Below are 23,310 nucleotides of genomic sequence, written 5' to 3' on the forward strand. Positions count from 1 at the left end.
CCGATTTACAAGTTGGCTAGGGGTGCCAACATCGTGGGATACCTGGACAGGTAAGTTTCCTTATATTAACACTCAGCAGCAACAGTATTTGTAGCTGCTGGCTTTTACATTTATTTTTTTACTGGCTGGAACTCCACTTTCAACCCCAACAAATAACTTTTTCTTATTAGCTCCTTTTTAGTCTATTGAATGTACCAGAAAGCATTAAAGTGGTTGTAAACCCTTCCGTATACCCAACAACGTGACCGGCTTTAGGTGATATTAAGAGGTGAAATAAATCCTCCTACATAAGTTTTACTTGCAATCTTCACTTCTCTACAGCCGTTCAAAGTCCAGAATTTAGAACACTTGTCTGGGCTATCAGAAAAATTTAAAAAAAAATTAATTAAAGGGGGGGGGGGGGAGCTGAAGTTACACTCTGGAGAGCTCTGACAGCTGATTGGAGGGAAGGAACACACCCTCCCCCACAAAAGGAACAGAGATGAGGCTGTCAATCTGCTGGATTTCCCTCCCGTCACCATTTTTTCTTTTGGTTTCAGGAATACTTGTCAGAAGTGATTCATGCAGACAGCAGAGGAACGAAGCAGCAGACAGAAATGACACTTAGTGCTCTGGATTGAGACAAGCACACAATATAGAGGGATATGCTTTGTTTACATTTCATGTCTGAGGTTTACAACCACTTTAAGAAAAAAGTACCTGCTGACCATGCTAGGAATCTTGTGAGCCGATAACCTCCTGTACTGCACTTCTTCTCAGTTAGCATTGTACTCAGTTCTATCTGAACTACAGAACATACCCCTTTCCATGTTATGAAAGAGGAAAGCTGTTCTGTAGTCCTGTCCTATGGTGACAATAATGCTCCCTTATAGATGCAGTGACCATTGTCACCCTAGGACAGGAAGTGTGTTGCCGGCAGGATCACCAGGTTAAAATAAAAGGAAGAAAATTGAATTCAGCCACATCATCTGGTAAGCAGCAATATATTACATTTTTGTTCTTTGGTTTAGATCACTTTCTTATTTTCCAGGGGCTGTGCCTATTGTGAAAACAGGAAAGAAAGCCAAAAAGGGTAGAGTGTGACACATAAGAATAGCTACTAGGGGATCATTTCTACTTTACCTGAGAATGTGACAGGTCAACTTTAGCGACAAAGCGCGTCACCTCGCACCCCCCCCCCCCCCCATCCCCTTCAGCCACAGTAATCACAATGCATACAATTTCATTTGTCTTTATCACAACAAAAACAAATCACCTGTGTGAACACTGTCAGATTATGCCTACAGCAATATGACCTTTCCTTTACCCGTCTGTGGCCAAAGTCCTTTTGCTTTTACATGATTCTCTTTGTTAAAAATTACAATGTGATGGATGCACCCATTATACACATTTACAATGAAGCACTTGGGCTTGCAATGAAATACTTAGTGTGATTTTTTTTTTTTTTTAATAATACGTGCAAGATATCCTTTAAACCCTCCACCTGCCAGAGGCAGATACACTTCGATGCCACTGCTCCTCGACTGGCGCCAGGGCCCGCACACCAACACCTAGAACACTTCGTGCCTGAAGCGATGAGGTCACGTGTTTTTTTTTTTGAAAGTCTTCAAGTTTACGGCCTCGCATTCCAGAAAGTTCCAGAGATGAGAGTTACAGCACGGGGAGGGCAGAGCCCTGTCTCATTTAAAAAAAAAAAAAAGTCCAGTTATCCACTGAAAGACCTGATGTCGCTATACGACACAGCAGCAGAGGTCTAACACTTCGGCGAGGGGAGGAAACTCCATTTTGACCTCCCGTTTTCCACGGCCCACCTCCGTATTCCCTCCCCCCCAACTCTTTGCCACAGCCACGTTTCCACAATTGGGCATGACGTTACTGGCAGCAGAGACATGGCATACACAACATGGCAGCACAAGATGTCAGAAAAAGCTTGATGGAAATTGGTACTCTGCCTTATGTAAGGCATTACGTCTTCCTGTCATACAGACGCTGCTTTTTTTTTTCACAGTAGAAGGTTTATCATTTGAGAAAGAGAGGGGGGGTAAGCCTGTTTTTCAACCATTTTGCAGCTGATGGGCACCCGCCTGTGTACAAACAGGCCCACCGGCATCTGGTCCATAGCATTGCAACGCCCTTTTGTCTCAGTTGAGTTCACTGTACATTCCGGGTGTGTGTGGGGCGGGGCCTTTGGGTTTCTTCTTTTTACTGGCACCTCCACCCCCTGCGCTGCTCATGCTGATATGACTTGGCTTTTTCTTCTTGGGTTTCCGAGTGTCTGAGTTATTCGTGCCTGAGAAGCAGCAGACAGGGAGACAAGACATGGAACAAGTTATCATTCATTGCTGGCAAACACAAACACACCACATTTAACCCACAGAAGAGGAATTATAAAAATGATAAAGCCCCTAGCAACCGCTCAGATCCATCAGTGTCTCTCATACAATAAAACAATAACGACTGGAAATTGTAATGGGTCTGCCCTTCTTGTGTTTCCGTTTTACTTCAAGACCATAAAGTGGAAAAGCTGCCAAACTACACTTTGCGCTAGAAAGGGCCAGGCAATGGGCATGGCCTAATCTTAAATAGGGCAGAAGTCAAGGCCTCATGTACAGCCTGAGTGTAGGATCCAAGGGGCTTCAATGGAACATCGTTTTAATTTTAATGTAAATCTAGTATGTATAGTGGGTTTGTATTTATTCTCAGTTTACAAGTTTGATAACTCAAGGTGAAATTTTTGACAGTGGCATATCCTCCTTCCTCATTCAAGCTTCAAATCGGAGAGAGAAAAAAAAAAAAAAAAACCACACCTGATCTCACAAAAGTGAGAACACCCCTCACATTTTTTGTGAATATTTTAATATATCTTTTCATGTGACAACACTGAAGAAATGACAATGTAAAGTAGTGAGTGTACAGCTTGTATAACAGTGTAAATTTGCTGTCCCCTCAAAATAACTCAACACACAGCCATTAATGTCTAAACTGCTGGCAAAAAAGGTGAGAACACCCCCCCCCCCCCCAAGTGAAAATGTCCAATATTGGGCCCAAAGTGTCAATATGTTGTGTGGCCACCATTATTTTCCAGCACTGCCTTAACCCTCTTGGGAATGGAGTTCACCAGAGCTTCACAGGTTGCCACTGGAGTCTCCTTCCATTCCTCCATGACGACATCACGGAGCTGGTGGATGTTAGAGACTAGAGATCAAACGATTAATCGGCAGGGCCGATATGCACTTTCCCTGATATATCAGAATTGGCCTTTTGATTTACCGATATTGCCGATATTTTGGGGACGTCATTCCGTATGTTGAGCGCCCACGTTATGCCTTCTAACCCTGCCTCCCACGCCTGCGCGGCCCATACGTGACGCCATTTCATTGCGCGCTGCACTTAAGACCACCTCCTGCCTCGTGTTTTAGCAAGCTGCAGTCCGGTCACGCTGCCAGCCATCCACCCACCCACAGGCCCTGGCCTCAGCCACCCACCACAACAGGGTGCCAGCCCAGCGAGCAAGCAAGCAACCAGCCACCTAGATGACACCAAGCCCGCCACAACAGGCCTGGGTGAGTGACACCAAGCCAGCCACCCACACAACAGGATGACCCCAAGCCAGCCCCCCCACCACAGTGTTCCAGTCCAATCCACTGTGACATGTGTAGCTGTTGCCTTGCTCTTTTTTTTTAGTTTTTAGTTTTGCACTGACTGCACTGCAGTAGTTGCATTCAGTGACTTACTGCAGAGGTAGTCCTCTTCCACTGACTCCAGTCTATCCAATCCACTGTGTATGTGTATTTTGTGTAGCTGTTGCCTAGCTTTTTTTCTAGCTGTTTTTCACTGACTGCACTGCAGTAACATATTGCAGTGTGTGAATCCACTACTGCAGCACTTTATTATGCATTAATGCACAATCAGATGATGTGAAATGCAAAGCAAATGTCCCTGCAATTGAAGTTTCATATCAGTTTTTATGCAGTTAAGGTGTGAAGAACGAGCACTTAATGTTAAAAATGTTAATAAATAAAGATTAACATGTTTATTAAGAGATTTGTGTAGAATTTTGTGTTTTTTTGCGTAATTTTTACGTGTGTGAAAATATCGGCCAATACCGATATGCGATCAGCAAAATATCGGTATCGGCAACGAAAAAACAATATTGGTCGATCACTATTAGAGACCTTGCGCTCCTCCACCTTCCATTTGAGGATGCCCCACAGATGCTCAATAGGGTTTAGGTCTTGAGACATGCTTGGCCAGTCCATCACCTTTACCCTCAGCTTTTTTAGCAAGGCAGTGGTCGTCTTGGACATGTGTTTGGGGTCATTATGTTGGAATACTGCCCTGTGGCCCAGTCTCTGAAGGGAGGGGATCATACTCTGCTTCAGTATGTCACAGTACATGTTGGCATTCATGGTTCCCTCGATGAACTGTAGCTCCCCAGTGCTGGCAGCACTCATGCAGCCCCAGACCATGACACTCCCACCACCATGCTTGACTGTAGGCAAGACACACTTGTCTTTGTACTCCTCACCTGGTTGCTGCCACACACGCTTGACACCATCTGAACCAAATAAGTTAATCTTGGTCTCATCATACCACAGGACATACCAGTAATTCAGGTCCTTAGTCTGCTTGTCTTCAGCAAACTGTCTGCGGGTGCAGGCTTTTTTGTGCATCATCTTTAGAAGAGGCTTCCTGGGACGACAGCCATGCAGACCAATTTGATGCAGTGTGCGGCGTATGCTCTGAGCACTGACAGGCTGACCCCCCACCCCTTAACCTCTGCAGCAATGCTGGCAGCACTCCTACATCTATTTCCCAAAGAAAACCTCTGGATATGATGCTGAGCATGTGCACTTGACGTCTTTGGTCGACCATGGCGAGGCCGGTTCTGAGTGGAACCTGTCCTGCTAAACCGCAGCATGGTCTTTGCCACTGTGCTGCAGCTCAGTTTCAGGGTCTTGGCAATCTTACTATAGCCTAGGCCATCTTTATGTAGAGCAACAATCCTTTTTTTCAGATCCTCAGAGTTCTTTGCCATAAGGTGCCATGTTGAACTTCCAGTAAAGAGTATGAGAGAGTGAGAGCGATAACACCAAATTTAAACACAACTGCTCCCCATTCACACCTGAGACCTTGTAGCACTAACGAGTCACATGACACCGGAGAGGGAAAATGGCTAATTGGGCCCAATTTGGACATGTTTACTTAGGGGTGTACTCACTTTTGTTGCCAGTGGTTTAGACATTGTAGGCTGTGTGTTGAGTTATTTTTAGGGGACAGCAAATTTACACTGTTATACAAGCTGTACACTCACTACTTTACATTGTAGCAAAGTGTCATTTCTTCAGTGTTGTCACATGAAAAGATAGAATAAAATATTTACAAAAAATGGGGGGGCTCACTTTTGTGAGAATTTTTTTTTTTTTTTTTTTTTTTTTTTTATATTACACACACACACACACACACACACACACACACACACACACACACACACACACACACAATGTATATACATATATACACTGCTCAAAAAAAAAAAAAAAAAAAAAAAAATTAAGGGAACACTTTGAAAACACATCAAATCTCAATGGGGAAAAATATCATGCTGGATATCTGTACTGATATGGACTGGGTAATGTGTTCGGAACGAAAGGATGCCACATCCTTTGATGGAAATTAAAATAATCAACCTACAGAGGGCTGAATTCAAAGACACACCAAAAATCAAACTGAAAAAAAAATACAGCAGGCTAGTCTATTTTGTTAAAATTTAATTGCAGCAACTCAAAATGGCACTCAGTATGGGCCCCACGTCCTTGTATGCATGCCGGACAACATCCGGGCATGCTCCTAATGAGACAACGGATGGAGTCCTGGGGTATTTTCCCCCAGATCTGTACCAGGGCATCACCAAGCTCTTGAACAGACTGAGGTGCAACTTTGCAGCGGCGGATGGACCGAAACAATGTCCCAGTGGTGTTCTATTGGATTGAGGTCAACCGAGCCTGAGGGCCATTCAATGGTATCAATTTCTTCACCCTCCAGGAACTGGCTGCATACTCTCGCCACATGAGGCGAGTCACTGTTGTGCACCAGGAGGAGCCCAGGATCCACTGCACCAGCGTAGGGTCCGACAATGGGTCCAAGGATTGCATCCCAATACCTAATGGCAGTCAGGGTGCCATTGTCTAGCCTGTAGAGTTCTGTTTGTCCCTCCATGGATATGCCTCCCCAGACCATCACTGACCCACCATCAAGCTGGTCATGCTGAACGATGTTACAGGCAGCATAAATTTCTCCACAGCTTCTCCCGACCCTTTCATGTCTGTCACGTGAACCTGCTCTCATCTGTGAAAAGCACAGGGCACTAGTGGCGGACCTGCCATTTCTGGTGTTCAATGGCAAATGCCAATCAAGCTCCACGGTGTCGGGCAGTGAGCACAGGACCCCCAGGCCACCCTCATAAAGTCTGTTTCTGATTGTTTGGTCAGAAACATTCACACCAGTGGCCTGCTGGAGGTCATTTTGTAGGGCTCTGGCAGTGCTCATCCTGTTGATGGGTTAAGGACCTTCTTTGGCCTTGTCCAGCTCTCCTAGAGTAACTGCCTGTCTCCTGAAATCTCTTCCATGCTCTTAAGATTGTGCTGGGAGACACAGCAAACCTTCTGACAATGGCCCGTATTGATGTGCCATCCTGGAGGAGTTGGACTGCCTGTTAGGGATCCTCCGCATGAGGACCCAATAAAACACAATTAAACAATTCGGCCAGGATGAAGATTCTCTTCTGTCTGTTGTCTTTTTGGACATTAGTCTATAATCTGGAGTAGGATGCTGCAAAAACTAACATGATCTTACTGACTTGACATTTTCAACCTCCGGTTGAATAACTTCTGTCAGCCATTGTTTTGCCTTGGCCAATATATAAGAGAAAACATGATTCTTGTATCGAGGATCCAAAAGACATGCAAACACAACATTTTCATGCTCTTCATGCTTCTCAAAACGTTTGACGAGGCTGTCCTTCATAGCCTGCCTACATGTTTTCATGCCACGTGTGTTGAGTCCCTCATTCTCTTGAAGAGGCATCTTCAGCACTCTCACACATGGGATGACAGATGACACAGATGAGTCGTAATGACTCACCTCTAGTGTCACTTCCTCTATGGGGAGGAGGGTCTCAATGACTTTGGCTACAATGTCCCACTGATCAGCAGTAGGACAAGAAAATCCTCCATGTTCACCTGAATAGATGGTAAGAGCTTGCATTTGCTCCAGCATTCTTTGCAGCATGTGAAGTGTTGGAACAGCCTGAATCAAGTTGTTTTTGGGTAGTCCAAGGTCTTCCAGAATGCACCTCAGTCACTGCTTGGCAGGGATTGAATAGTGGAAATGGCCTGCGCACCTCTTCAGCATGCCACTTATATCAGTCAAAGCTCCCTGGCTTGACAGACCATCATTTACCATAAGATGCAGGGTGTGTGCCGTGCAACTGAGGTCTGACACTTCAGCAAGCCTCATTCCTTTAACCATGTTTACTCCGCTGTCTCGAAGCACAAGCATCACTCTGTCTTTGTTTATTCCCTAGTCTTCAAGCATGCCTAGAAACCTTTCTCTAATGTACTCCCCAGTGAGGGATCCTTGCATCACTTTTGTATTCAACACCAAATGCCTTTTTGTCAATCCGCTGTCAATGAAGTGGCATGCAAGACTCATTAGTGACTGTTTGTCCTGACCAGCAGTCAGTCTTGAATGAGAGTGAGTTGTCAGCATTCTCTGATTGCAGCATAGCCTTTACTAACGACCTTTTGGTGAATCTTTCCCAGCATTTCGGTTTGATAATATTTTTCACGCTTCAGTGTTTTACTTTGGCTCAGCTATGGACATCGACCGCTTAAATCCAGAGTCAGACGCCATTGTAAATGGCTGATTATCAGTGACCATCACTGTGAATACTCTGTCCAGCAGTTGGGATCTTCCATACGAATTTAGCCACCTGTTTTTTTTTTTTTTTTCCTGAAACATTTTTTTTTTTTTTATTGTGGTCTGGGATAGTGGGATAGTGGAGGTATTTTTGCTTTGTGATATAGTTTGTTTTTTCTGTGCTGCATTATATAATTCAACATGATGAACTCTTAGATGGGCCCAAAGATTTGATGTATTTTTGGTTTTTGCAGTTGCTGATCCCATGCTTACATTGTTTGTGCATGTGTTACGCACTGCTGCTTCTCCTGGGGGTGGTTGAGACGAGAAATAGTCCCAGACCACACTTTTACTTTTTCTGTCTGCATCCATCTCCATTGCAATTTGCAGAGTACTGAATAAGGTGAAAAAAACTGGGTGGCTGGCTGGCAGGCACAGGGACTTTGGGTAGGTGGATGCTGGCTGGTGTGTCCTCCGTGGCGCACACTGTCCTAGGTGAGGGAGGCAGCCAAAAAAGCCAGAACGTGTAGGCCCAGTGCGCAACATACTCAATGGCGTCACGTGTGCTCTACGCACAATATCGGTCATATCGGCAAATTCCGTGACCAATACTCAAAAAAAAAAACAAAGTGAAGAGTGAATTTCGGCCCCACCGATAATCAGTCGATCCCTACTGCCTGTGCAACCTCTATAGGGTTCAGGTATCGCCTAATGCTACCAATAGTGACATTGACCCTAGCCAAAAGAGGAGTAGGGGAAAAAAAATTAATAAATTCAGTGGCATCCACCAGAAACCATTCTGTTTTGGAGGTCATCTCATTGTTGCCCATCTAGTGCTCCTGTTAATTTCATTAACACCAAAGCAGCTAAATCTAACAACCCCATCTGCTACTTAATTGACACAATCAATATCCCAGGAGTTTAATTGACTTGATGCTATACTCCAAGTATAAACTTAAAGTGTTACTTAAATTTTTTTGGAGCAGTTTATATACAAACACACACACACACACTCACAAATTTATATACACTTAATTTGCCAAAAGTATTGTGACGCCTGCCTTTACATACACATGAACTTTATTGCCATCCCAGTCTTAGACCGTAGGGTTCAATACTGAGTTGGCCCACCCTTTGCAGCTATAACAGCTTCAACTCTTCTGGGAAGGCTGTTCACAAGGTTTAGAAGTGTGTCTATCGGAATATTTGACAATTTCTTTCAGAAGCCCATTTGTGAGGTTAGGCACTGATGTTGGATGTGAAGGCCTGGCTTGCAGTCTCCGTTCTTATTCATCCCAAAGGTGTTCCATCTGGTTGAGGTCAGGAATCTGTGCAGGCCAGTCAAGTTCCTCCACCCCAGACTTGCTCATCCATGTCGTTATGGACCTTGCCTTGTGTACTGATCCATATAATTTGGTGGAGGGGGGGGGGGGGGGAATTATGGTGTGGGGTTTTTCAGGGATTGGGATTGGCCCCTCAGTTCCAGTGAAGGAATTCTTAAGTTGTCAGCATACCAAGAAATTTTGACAATTTCATGCTCCCAACTTTGTGGGAACAGTTTGGGGGTGGCCCCTTCCTGTTCCAACATGACTGTGCAACAGTGCACAAAGCAAGGTCCATTAAAGACATGGATGAGCAAGTCTGGGGGGGAGGAACTTGACAGGCCTGCAGATTCCTGACCTTAACCAGATACATCACCTTTGGGATGAATTAGAGTGGAGACTGCGAGCCAGGCCTTCACATCCAACATAAGTGCCTGACCTCACAAATGGGCTTCTGGAAGAATGGTCAAATATTTCCCTAGACACACTCCTAAACCTTGTGGACAGCCGTCCCAGAAGAGTTGAAGCTGTTATAGCTGCAAAGGGTGGGCCAACTCAATATTGAACCCTACGGACTAAAACAGAGATGGCATTAAAGTTCATGTGTGTGTAAAGGCAGGCGTCACAATACTTTTGGTAATATAGTGCGCACACACACACAATGCAAACTAAAATGATAAATCTTTAATCTGCCCCATCTCCCAGATCTTACTGGCTTTGGATGAGGCCGAGTCAGATGGGGAGATATCAGAGGATCCATCCCATGGAAGTCGACCCATTAGGCCCTGTCCTTCCACCACATCGAAGCTGTCATTGTCTGTACTGCCATCAGGTTCTGGTAGAGACCTATGAGAGAGGAGGGCTGTGTAAGTAGTGGAATCATAGGAAGACCTCAGTATGTGTGTTTGCAAGACTGTCAGATAGGGTGATCAGCAATATTGGGGTTCCACGGGGGGGGGGGGGCAGTTCTCTCTCCCTTTCTTTTTGCAGTCTATACCACTGATTTTAGTTACCAGACAGAGTTTTGCCATCTTTAAAAGTTGTTTTTTTTTTGTTTTTTTTTTGAGGACTCTGCGGCAGGGGGAATGTATCAGAGATGGGGAAGAGTGACTAATAATCATCTGTATCTAAATGTGACTAAGACGAAAAGGAGCTGGTTAAGGATTTTAGAAGGAGAAAGGCACCAGTAACCCCCATCTCCATCCAAGGAGTGAATGTAGTAGAGAGTTACAAGTATCCGGGGGGGGGGGGGGGGGTGCACATAGATCAGCTGAACTGGAGCGAGAACACAGAATGTGCTCTATAAGAAGAGCAAGAGCCACCTCTTTTTTTTTTTTTTTTTCCTTCGAGGAGACTGAGGTCTTAACATTTGCCAGACAATGCTGAAGAGGTTTTAAGAATCTGTGGTGGTCAGCGCTCTCCTGTATGCAGTGGCTTGCTGGGGGAAGCAGGCATAGGGTGGCCGACACCAACAAACTGATTCGTAAGGCCAGTGATGTTGTTGGATTGGAGTGTTGTCCAGGGTACATTGAATCTTTGACAACTCCTCCCACCCACTCCACAATACGCTGGTCAGTCTGCAGAGTACCATCAGTGACAGATTGTTACAACGGAAATCATTTTTTACCTATGTAATAATATGTTATAAGTAATATGTTTAAATATGGTTTACGATCAGGATTTTTGTCATTTTTACAGTATTTTGGTATTAGATTAACTATTATTTGGGGTAATGCTAGAGAAAAAGTGGTGTATTATTTGCACTTTGGTAGTTTGGTTTTCTGTTATTTGTTAATCTGTGTCATTTATTCTTATGTTGAATTTTAATTTTATGGAGGGTTTATTAGAGTGTAGTCCTAATTCGTTTTGGTGCTAGTGATTTTGTTAGGTCTTTGTGTCTTGTCCTGTCCATTGTTGTAATCTTGTGTTGCAATAATTTCCCTTTGGGATTATTAAAGTATTCTGAATCTGAAGGGCTTTTAGCCGACACCACATTGTCCAATATGTGTGAAGACTTACGCAGAGGAGCCTAGGAGGTAAACTCTGACAGATCTACGCTGGTCATCCGTATGCTGGGGACACCGTAATGACCTGTAAAGAGGACAGTAAAAAGATCACAAGTGCATAGGGCACTTGTTTTCATCAGCGCATTAACAGTATAGTCTGCAATCTGTACGGTTTGATTCCCTTACTTATTTACTTCCTAAACATGGGAGCAGTTTTACCTTCCGAAAGTAAAGTATTTTTGTTTCTCCATCCAGTACAAAGATTTGCACATTCTGCCAAACACCAGGGTTAGGTCTGTGCCCTGACTTTACTGCATTTAAAAGGAGAAGTTCACCTTTTAGATCAACTACAACTACAGTCAGCCACTGCAGCTGACTACATGTAGTTCTGAATGGACTATAAGGGCGTTGATGAGCGCTCTCGTAATTCATTCACATGCCCTGCAGCTTGTAAACAGTCAGCCTGTATCAGCGGTATGGGGGGGAAAGCTGAACGGCGAGTCTGCAGAAGCCGGACATTGCACCCCTGATCCACCGATCACAGATGCAATGCCTTCCAGGCTCCTGCAAACACCTGCATTTTTATTTAATGGAAAAAAAATGACCTTCACTTTTAGTCATATTATAGTGCCCAAATAGAATTTCACAAAACCACATCCCAAATGCATATAACAATGGAAGAAAAAAAAAACTACTGGGTGATTCTTGATGGGGTCATATCCTATACACAAGCACATGTGTTTGTTTACAGTTTATATAAAATATCTCATTAAGAGCCGGTTCACACTGGGGGCGACCTGTCAGGCGACCTGGTCGCCTGCCATAGAGAATCTGTGGACCCGTTCTAATAGGAGTGACACAAGTCGCTCCGACTTAGAAAAAGGGTCCGGAGCTTCTTTGGGGCGACCCGGAGCGATCTGCATTGACTTCAATTATATGAAGTCCGTGCCGGCCGCTCCGAGGTCGCGGTGCGAGCTGCGCACCGTGACTTCACAGGTCACCCGGCAAAGTTGGCTCGCCCGAGTGTGAACGGGGTCTAATAGAACTTTAATGAAGATCTCAAATAACCTCACAAGACCATCACAATACACGAGTTATTCCCATTACACCAACTACAATGTTCTGAAAACTTGCTGGAGTTTTAAATGGGAAGAAATGCATTCCAATTGTCGTCTTGTGAGGTTTTTTCTTTTCTTAGATCTTCATGAAGCTTTTCCAAATGTTTTCAATAAGATTTCATATAAAAACTGTAAATAAAAAAAGGTGACATGCTCTTGTATATAGTATATGACACATCGATACCTCATAAATCCCACAGTGGTTTTTTTTTTTTGTTTCAAGGTTATAAACATACTAGGGCCAATTTAGACAGGAAGTAATTAATTTGATAACATGATCTTGAAGAGTGGGGGGAGGAACTACAGTACCCAAAGGAAACCCATGGAAGCACAGGGAGAATGTGCAAGCTCCATGCAGATAGTGTCCTGATCAGCATTTGAATCGGGGACCCTAGTGCTGCAAGAAGAAGAAGAAGTAATGTTACCCACCAAGTCACTATACTATTTATATATTACAATGAATAAAAAAAAAAAAATGTATAACAGTTGTCTTTTGTTGTTTATTGATTAAAAATTGTGAAAGTTGTTTAAATGTGAATCGAATTTAGCTTTATTGGACATCTATAAAAAAAAAAAAAATTTAAAAAAAAAAAATTATATATTTTATATATATATATATATATATATATATATATATATATATATATATATATATATATATATATATATATATATATATATATATATATTTTTTTTTTTTTTTTTAAGAGTACAGTATAGTGTATAAAATGTATATTAGAGTATAAACTACTTTATCCTATTCTTCAATACACTACAATCTTTGCACTCTGAGCTGACGGCCTGTTAACCCCGATATAAAGAAAAAAAAAAGTCAAGATAATAAAGAAAAAAAAATGTAGACTGCCATTTTTGGACTTTATCTCAGAATGCTGTTGCCTGGCTGTTTGTTGAAAATATCAAGACGTAGAGCTCCTGAATCCAACCAGTTTTTCTTCACCTATACACAAGGGAGAGGACTTGTATAGCTGAAATGTTTGCTATACAAACTGTGAATTACAAAGACCTAAACCATCAGACAGATGTCACATGCACTCTGCATCCCACTGACCTGGTGCACATCTTCTTGGTATGTTCTGATATGACTCCACATTGCTAAAAGAGAATAAATCCCAATTCAGAAAGACATTGGTGTACTACATGGCATGGTTATATAGGAGCCAGATGGCACAAATCTCAGCAACATGCAGTCATCAAAAATGCAACCAGGTAAAAAAGGGATATTTCATTTTCTGCAAAAAAAAAAAAAAAATACGGAAAGCCCTCTAACCACAGAACACTGGACCTGAAGTGTTTAGATCCATCCCATAGAAGAATACTCCAGTGGACACAGAACGAACCCTTGTTCGCTTTTAAGCACCAGAAATGAAGCCCGATAGGAGAAGGAATGGCAAGGCAATATACAACATTAAGCTTAAATGTCACTGATTAAAAAAAAGCATAAAGCAAAAGCTGTAAAATTGTCTGTGCCGTACTGGACTCAAGCTGGGTGCCCATCCCTCTGCAGTAAACAAAAAGAGGGGGGGGGGTCATTTTCAAGGTGAAATTACAGCCATAAACGTGAAAATCCATTTAAAATGTGTATCCAGAGCCAAGGCTTTAGCCTCAGATTGAGTGAGCCATCATGTTTCACTGTTATCTGAACCCCTGTTGAGAAAGTGAACACCACTGAGAAAGGAAATTAAATTTGCATCAACACTCATTTTACAATTATAATGGATGGGGCTGACATAGCCATGAAATCACCATCTACCTACATTTCTACTAGGTACATATCTACCACCCAAAAAAGTGACAGCTGGCATAAGGAAAACAGACACATAAGTTCATGAGTTTAGTTAATTTTTGTTTTTCAGCACAAGGGACAGTATTTGCATTAAATGAGCAGTGTTCCCTTGTACTGGCGACTCCTCTCAGTTGCAGTCTTCTGTCCTCTGCACCTTCATCCCACCCATATCCCTGCAGTGGTGATCTTCTGGTGCTGCAGGGGTTAAAGTGGTTGTTAAGCCACTTTGTACATTACACACAATCCCCTCGGTTAGAAAGCACCCAATGCTGCAGTGTTTTTTTTTTTTTTTTATACAAAGAACAAAGACGACTATGCCCATTACTACCTGTTTTCAGAGCGCCTCTAGGCGCTCACATGACTCCCCTCCTCCCCAGCTGATATCCTGGCTCTCTCCTCTTGTTCTTCGCTTTGAAATAAGGTAGTAATGGGCATATTTTTTTTTTACAAAGAACATACACTGCAGCATAGGATGCTTTGCAACCAAGGGAATTGCATGTTTGTTCTTTGTAAAAAAATATGCCCATTACTACCTTAGTTCAAAGCGCTGCTTGGCGCTCATGTGACTCATCGCTGCTCCCTCTCCCGATCTGACAGCTGAAGTCAGTCGGGAGAAGGGGAGGAGAACAGGAGAGAGCCGAGACATCAGCCAGGGAGGAGGGGAGTCACGTGAGCGCTTAGAGGCGCTCTGAAATCAGATTGTAATGGGCATATTCTTTTTTTTTTTTTTTACAAAAGAACAGACACTGCAGCATTGGGTACTTTCTAATCGAGGGGATTGTGTGTAATGTACAAAGTGGCTTAACAACCACTTTAACCCCTGCAGCACCGGAAGATCACCACTGCAGGGATACGGGTGGGATGATTTTCTACAGTTATTTCAGCAGCAGCAGTAGGAGGAGGGGGGGCAGGCACTGGTAAGAGCAGACAGACAGGGAGGAGGAGGACAGAGGAGAGCTGCGGATGACGGAGGCCCGTCAACTAACCACGGTGTCAGGGCTCAGAAGCCATGATAAACCATTGTCAGTTTACAAGGGGAAGGGCAGGACCAGGTAGGTCCAGCCAAGTATTGCAGGTGATACAAAGGGGCCAAATTACACAGCACAAGCATTGAGCTGTATAAACATGCTTCAAAGTAAAAGGATCTATTTTTTTTTTTTTTTTTTTTTTTTAGGGTTACAAACACTTTCATAAAGCCACTGGACTTGTTATAGGTACCTGCCAAGGAAGAAGCTATTCCACCCCCTCTGTCATTCATAGAAGCTGTGCTATAGCTTTGAGAAATCAAAATAATTCTATACATGGAGGGGGGTGAAGGGAAAGGCCCATCTCCTCCATTAATTCTGCCTATCATGTACTGATAGTACAGCCAGGACGAATTGGGGGACCCTGAAGATTGCAAGAAAGACCGCAGCCAACAGCACAAGGGACCTTTTTGTTGAATGTAAGTATACCTTGCGCCAATTAAAAGAAAAAAAAAAAAAAAAACAGTCTGCAAGAATTTATACAAGTGTCCCAATGTTCTTAGAGCATGCTATCACACGTGTTTTGTCTGTGTGATTCAGCGCAATACACTTTGTTTTCTGGTATTAAATGACCGAGGGGCATGAGCACACTTGTGGTGCCACACCCTAGAGCTTGTATTCCTCATAGTAGTAGGATGTTCTCCATGTAGGAGCCCGTGATGCCTTGAAATACCTTCTAATAAAAAAAACAAAATTGTGTGGATACTGCTACAAAAATTCATCCCATTGGGCACTTCTGGAGTGCAAAACTCCAACATCACGAAAAACGGCACCAGAGAAAATAAAAATTCCTTCTTTTTACTCCATATTCAAGCTGCAACAGCATCAATAGCAGAGTAATTATCTACAGTCTATGTTTGGGCTCTTGTCTGACCCTTTCTCACAGGTCTGATTTGTTCATCCTGAATAATCCTTGTATTATGCGGTCATGTAAGTTTTCACCCTATACAAGATGGCCAAGCTGAGGATCTTGACAGATCTTTCGAATAAACTAAAAATTCAGACCACTTCCGGTGCACCTACGGAGGGTATGGATTTATCACGGTAGTGTGTGTAACGTTACATTTGCGGCGGGTAAATTAAAACAGCTCCTCTGCAACATGAGTCATCTCCGCTCCTATCCCTGTCACTTCCCTGATCTCGGCTAATAAATATAAAAGCGGCGGCGGGTGTATGAAATGTAAATGATGGAGATCTGGGCTCCGTGATCCGCTTTTATATTTATTAGCCGCGATCAGGGAAGTGACAGGGATAGGAGCCGTTTTAATTTACCCGCCGCAAACGTAACGTTACACACACTACCGTTATAAATCCATACCATCTGAGCATGCACACTTGTCAGTCCTCTGCTGTTCAATGACGTATCCGCGGCTTTGAGCATGTGCACTGCTACGCTGCTCAGATGTTTCTGACAGGAAGTGACGAGGGTAGGCATTTCTCACGGGGTAAGTTATTCTCATGGAACACCGGTACACACTAGAAGTTTTTTTTTTGTTCAACCCAGCGGACTGATCGAAAAACAAAAACACATCACAGAGAGATCGCTGTACTGACACAAGTGATGTTAGCATGGTGATCTCCCCTGCTGTGCTAGCATATTCTGACAGTGGGACATTTCTGCCAAACGGAACCTACGTTTAGAAATGTTCCCTTCCCCCTCCTACCTATCCGGTGTAAAATAAAGATGCGAATATCTGCCTTTTTTCAGTCCGGTCACAGGGTCCCGCAGGTCTAGCTCCCGTGTCAGTGAGTGGCGGCTGCAGGGAAGAGTAAGTGCTGACAACAGCTGGGCCATGGGAGCCTATGGGTGACATCACCGATCCCTGAATTCACAGCCATTGTTCAGCACTCTGTCCTCTCCCCTGCAGCCACCATTCACTGGGGATCATGTGACTACACAAAAAAAAAAAAAATTACAGAGTTTTGTATTTGGTTTTTTTAAACACAGGTTAGGCAGGATAAACAGGAGGGGGAGGGGACTTTTTTTAGGAAAAGTGAGTGTTAAGCTGGCCATAGACTGTTCACAACATGTATGGGATAGCGTACGTTCCCAAGTTTATCGATCAACTTGGGTACAACCAGCCTGTCAGATTTTACACACAATTATTGCTAGCGGCTATTATAACACAATGACTCAGTAGAAGGTGGTTGCAGAAAGAAATTTGCTCAGTCTATGGCCAGCCTTAGACAGGAATTACACTTTAATTTAACATAAGGGTTGAATGCCTGCAACTCTTACCGTCGTTAGCAGTGTATGAAGCTCTTCTGGCCCAAGGTTTTCGTAACTAATTCCGGAACTGCTACTATACTGCAAAAAACAAAAAAAAACAAATATGTTTTGATTAAACCTTATATACCACTAAATTGCAAATAAAAGTAGAATCTAATACATTTTAATTCAAAATTATATTAATAGCAGTTTAAATAACAAAAAAAAAAAATCCACAGAATTAAAGTAATTGTAAACGTTTTTTTTTTTTTTTTTTAAACAAACAACATGTTATACTTACCTGCTCTGTGCAAGGGTTTTGCACGGAGCAGCCCCGATCCTCCTCTTCATTGGGTGCCCGTACAGAGAGCCGCTTTCCATGGGGGAACCAGTGCGGGCGCACTCATGAGTCCTGCTGCTGCGTCCATCGACACAGACAACAGGACTCAGCCCCACCCCGCACTTTTCGGTCATTAGATTTGATTGCCAATGGCCCATGCCATTATCAATCTATCCAATGAGGACCTAAGACAGAGGCTGGAGCTGCTGGGCCCATGCTCTTCGCTGGAACGTTTGGGTTCAGGTAACAAAAACATGGGATCTGGGGGGCAGCTGCAATCAAGGTTTTTCACCATAATGCAGGGCTTGACAAATTTGCCTGAAATCTAGGAGCCAGCTAAAAAAAAGTTAGGAGCCAGTTTTTTTTTTTTTTTAAACTAACAACCAAACTTTATTTAAAAAAAAAAAAAAAAAAAAAAAAAACTGATACTAAATTTACACATAAATACAACTAGAACCCCGCTCTACTCTATAGGGCAATCGGATGGAAACAGACCATCTGCCTGTTTCCATCCGATGCCATCTGATCCGATCCACGGGATGGATAGAAAATAGAATCACCATCCATCTGTTTTTGGCGGACAGGATCAGATGGCGGCAGATTACCGCTCCATAGAGGAGACTGAAGGGTCCGCCGATCAGGTCTGCCTGAGAAACTGACAGGTGGACCTGATCAGACAGCCTGTGTGAAAGGGGTCTTCGGCTGTGTGGCTGTGGCATGGCAGGGAGATGATAAAAAAAAAAAAAAAAATATTATATATTTCAATAATTGAAAAAAAAAAAAAAAAAAAACTATTATTTTTTAAATAATGTAAAAAATAAAATAATAATAATAATATTATTATTATTATTATTATTATTATTATTAATAATAATAATAATAACACTCCCTGTCCACTTACCTTTAAGCAAAGGTAAGTGGACAGGGAGATGAAGCCTGCAAAAACTTCCCTCTCATCTCCTCTTGGGAAGGAGATGGGCAGGCATTGAGAACAGGCAGTGGAAACAGTCATTAGTGACTGCTTGTGAAACTCCCGGCCACCACAAGAGGGCGTCAGTTCCCCGTTGGAAGCCTCTCTCATCTCACAGAAGAAGGCCGAAAAGCCGGGCCTCAATTTTCGGACGGCGTGGTAGTCCGTGCACTCGGGGAGGAGGTGGGGGGCGCAAAAGGGACAGGACACCTCCTGCAGGGCACCCCAGGCGCCAGGTCGCTAATTCTAGTCGCCAATGCGACCTGGCGCCCGGGGTTTGTCGAGCCCTGCCTTAATGTATAGAATACGTTCAGGTGAAAAACCTTGAGACTTTACAACTCTTAAGAACAAGAGCATTATAATACTTTGGCGCAAGCAGTAAGAGCAGCCAATACAATGTAACGCAGTGATGACCTCAAAAACAACAAAAAACATCTAGCACAATCCTCGAGCAAAGGGTTTTATTTCAGGTTTTCACTCTTACTGCAACACTTAAGCCTCGTACACATGCGTCAAAAATTAGCAGGGAATTTTCGGCCAACGTCCGATCTGCCGATTTTCGGCTTGTTAGTATGATGCTTCCGACAACTGACTCTGACTTTTCGGCCGAAAAAAATCTGGTGTGCAGACTATAAAATTTTTGTCTGCCGTCAAAACACGGCCGATTTTCGTGCAGTCAGTACAGATTTTGACAGGGAAAAATCTAATGAGCAAGACTGGCCATGCTCAGAGAAGAAAGAACACAAAGAAAGCAAACCAACACATGACATCACTTCTGAAGTAGATTTTTGTTGGGCGAGAAAATTCGTGTGCAGTCTAGGCACATTCCAACCAACAAAACACCACTCTGGACAAAAGTCGGACGATCGGTCGGCCGATAATCGTTGCGTGTGTACGGGGCTTAAGTTTGGAAAAAGATGAATAACGAACGGGTAGTCAGTCACAAAACATTGCCTTTACAGAACATTGTACCTTTGGATCTGGTCAGAATATGGGTGTCCATTTCTAGGTTGTCTTGGTATTCTCCCAACTTTTGTTTCTGGATCCCCCATACAGAAACTGATCAGCGCGGGTCCCCTATACAGCAACTGTGCACCTTAATGTGCAATGGAGATTCACTGGTGTACTACAAGATACCAGGAAGGCCCTTTGGGCAGGGCACCCGCTAGGCGAACAAGGCACCAGCCTAGTGTGCACTGCTGCCTAGGGGGCACTGGTTTCCCTACTGGCCTGGCCCCCAACCCAAACACTGGTGCGGGACCCGGCTGTTATTTGGTGTTATGTACCGGCACACAGAGTCCAGCCTGGCCAGTATGATGAGTGTGGCCCCTTCCTGCACCCCCCCCCCTCTCTCTCTCTCTCTCTCTCAGCGCCTGGTCCAACTACACGTGCAGCGCCACGCCGCTACCTCCGGGTTTCCTTTACACTGAGCTCGGCTTGTGGCGGTGGAGCAGGAGGCGGTGGGGAGGGAGCTGCTAGTGGGCTAGGCTGCGGGACCTGACTGCCCCGGAGGGACACACGAGACACTGCTGTGCGCGTTGTATTATATGTTAGTGGTCACACTGCTCCCCCCCCCCCTCCCCCGACACATGGCTCAGTTTCCTGGCTGCTAACAAAACACTAACTCTCAGAACTAGTACTACAGCTGGCTATAGACTGAGCGATTTTCTTTCCTGCAACCATGGAAAATCTAGAAAGAAAAAATTGCTCGATTCCCCTAACCATTAGCAATAATCGCATGTAAAATCCGACAGGCTGTTAGTTGAACAACATTCAGCCTGCCCATTCATGGTCCGAATCTCAGCTGGTCCCTGCTGAACCGGCCAAGGTTTAAACCGTCTATGGCCAGCTTTAGTTACAAGTCAATCAATTAAACTGCTTAGCAGGCACATGTGCTGCTTGGTCAGACCAGTGCTTGTGAATGTTACACTTAAGTTGGGTACACACTATAAGAAAATCGGGTGAATGAATGTTCATTTTTTCTCATCGTTTCACAGTAAACTGGATCAGATGAAGGAAAACCCGTACGAAAATGGCGTTTTTTTTGTGGTTTATGCTCATGCACAGTCTTTCATTTCTGATTTTTCATGTAGGAAAATGGTACACATTAAAACAAAAAAACCTTCGTCCTGTTCCCATACGAGAAACTTTTTGGAGCTTGTCCCTTCTGACCTTCTGAGCGAAAATTTCTGAATTGGCTGTAGAAAGTGGTGTACACGCTATACAAAAATCGCATGAAAGTTCCTCAGACGAAAATTATTTTCTTATAGTGTGTACGAGCCTTTAGGGCTAAGGGGTCATGCAGAAAGGTCCTTGCCGACTAACCCAATGTTTGGACACATTTTTTTAGAGCAATGGGTGGAGCGGCCCCTGGCACTGAGGTAAACCTGACATTTTATGAAGCAATGTTATACTTCACAAGTAGTAGAAGGATCTTTTTTCTACCTTTTTTGGCTATCCAGTTACTGCTTTGCAACTAGAAAGTGAACAAAAACCCTGGGAGTCAAACAGGAGCCAGGACTGTACCTTAAATGGGTCAGTGTTAACCGAGAGATCACCTAAAGAAATAAAAAATGAATTAATATGGATAAAAACAAATAAGAAATTACACAAAAGAGGCAAGCCCCTGAAGCCACGTCCCTGTAGTCCCTAGAATCAGTGTACGAGTGGCAACCTTAGCATGGACTCTAGCCGAGCCACGCTCCCAATGCATTTCACTCCGCCCCTCAAGGCTTATTTATGGCTAAGCTCAAGAGGCGAAGCGAAACAAGGTGGGGGCATGGCCTTGCTGAAATCTAGGCTGTTTTTGCCACTCTTACACCGATTCTAGGGACTACAGGGACGTGCAGCTCCAGGGACTTCCCCTTTTTTGTTCCGAGTCCCAGCAGGAGCTGGGACTAGCTCTATCCTGCTCCAGCACTCCCAGTGGCGAATGCTCGAGGATTTATACACCCCACTTAAACTGATCCTGAGGGGCATACTAAGTTGCATTGGGTCGCAAGAAATGACACAAGTCAGTTTAGTTACATACCCCAGAAATTGTACTTCATCTTCTCAGAGAATGTCAAATGCAGCTAGTGTTCCCAAGACCATGTTCTACCTGATCTACAATATTTCCTTCCCACTTCCTATAAACGTACGCCCTCAGAACAAATTCTCTACTGTTCTATTAGCCAGTAGACCACTGATGTCTTGGTTGGAAACTGACAGAAGGCAAACAGAGTCTCATCTGAACACTTCCCAACATTGCTGCCATTAAATAAGCTCAAACATAAATGTGTTGCATACCATTTTTGTGTTTTATGGACTTTGATCTCCGTGGGGAATTTGGATTCTGAAAGAGGAAACATAAGCACAATCAGTATCAAGAACAGCAAGACAACCTGACAAAACATTAAAACTGGCAGTAAAAAGGATTCTGTAGATTGTAGATTCTAGAATGTAAGCTCTAACAATCAGAGCCCTCTGATTCCTCCTGGATTGGATTGTAACTGTACTGTCTACCCTGATGTTGTAAAGCGCTGCACAAACTGTTGGCTCTATATTAATCCTGTAGAACAAGGGTCTTCAAACTATGGCCCTCCAGTTGTTCACGAACTACAATTCCTATCCTGCCTAGCCATGTCTGTGAATGTCAGTGTTTTACAATGTCTCATGGGATGTGTAGTTCCGCAACAGCTGGAGGGCCGTAGTTTGAGGATTCCTGCTGTAGAATAATAATGAGATTGAGTGGACAACAAACCATCGTTAAGGCTCCATTCACACCTGGGCGTTTTTGTTTCAGGCGTTTTTTCAGGCATTTTTTTCAGGCGTTTTTGCAGGCGTTTTACAGGCGTTTTTTGTGCAGGCGTTTTTAGATTGACTAGAGACCAATGGAAAACGCCTGTAATCTGCCCAAAAAGAAGCTCATGTACTTTTTTGAGCGTTGGGCGTTTTGTTTCAGGCATTTAAACTCTCAGATGTGAACAGGGGCCATTTAAATGAATGGGGTTTTACTTGTTGGGCGTTTTGGAAACGTTTCTTTTGAGCGTTTTTGGAGCTGAAAACGCCCAGGTGTGAATGGAGCCTTATGGTGCTGACAAACTCTTTATACAAACACTTGGCAGGGTTTGGTAGCAAAGTAGATCTGTCAAATATAATCTTTAGCCAGTCTCCGGAGGATGGGCTTCAATGTCTTCCTCACCCTTCCACTGGCCATTGATGGGAGATAAACACCCAAACTGGCTGACAACAGTAAGACTGGGATAAGACTATACCTCTTTGGACACACTTAAGCTTCTGCTGAAATGCCCGCCTTGGCCATCAATCCGTCAAGAAGCTCACAACCTAAAGACCTTATCAAACATATTAGGGCCAATTAACCTACCAACAGGTCTTTGGAGTGTGAGAGGTGACAAACACCCAGAGAGAAAAAAAAAAAAAAACACACCCAATGACAGGAGGACATGCAAACTGAGCACATAGTGTCCTAGGTTGGTTTGAAACGGAGGCCCACAGTGCTGCAAGGCAGGATAGAAACAAAAATCAGAGCGATAAGCCATAACATGATGACCACTGACAGTTACAGTTAACATGGATTATCTCATAACGGCATCT

The 23,310-nt window shown here is 43.7% G+C and overlaps 1 protein-coding gene across 3 annotated transcripts in view; it reads right to left on the reverse strand.

Annotated features, from left to right (window-relative positions):
* Positions 1–1,450: 1,450 nt before the first annotated feature.
* Positions 1,451–23,310, reverse strand: part of ATXN7L3 (ataxin 7 like 3) — a 60,621-nt gene continuing 38,761 nt past the window's right edge. For 2 of the 3 annotated variants that reach the window (XM_082271708.1, XM_082271707.1), the window contains exons 7-13: positions 22,003–22,048; positions 21,241–21,272; positions 17,435–17,503; positions 13,436–13,479; positions 11,262–11,333; positions 9,955–10,088; positions 1,451–2,290 (exon numbers count right to left, since the gene is read on the reverse strand). In XM_082271708.1, coding sequence (XP_082127834.1) covers positions 2,142–2,290; positions 9,955–10,088; positions 11,262–11,333; positions 13,436–13,479; positions 17,435–17,503; positions 21,241–21,272; positions 22,003–22,048 — 546 coding nt within the window. In that variant the 3' untranslated portion in view covers positions 1,451–2,141. The remainder of the gene's footprint in view (positions 2,291–9,954; positions 10,089–11,261; positions 11,334–13,435; positions 13,480–17,434; positions 17,504–21,240; positions 21,273–22,002; positions 22,049–23,310) is intronic. The other variant, XM_082271709.1, reaches the window with a different exon arrangement.

This window comes from Pelophylax lessonae (assembly GCF_965119305.1).
Source record: "Pelophylax lessonae genome assembly, chromosome: 11".
In the NCBI taxonomy this organism is placed as follows: domain Eukaryota; kingdom Metazoa; phylum Chordata; class Amphibia; order Anura; family Ranidae; genus Pelophylax; species Pelophylax lessonae.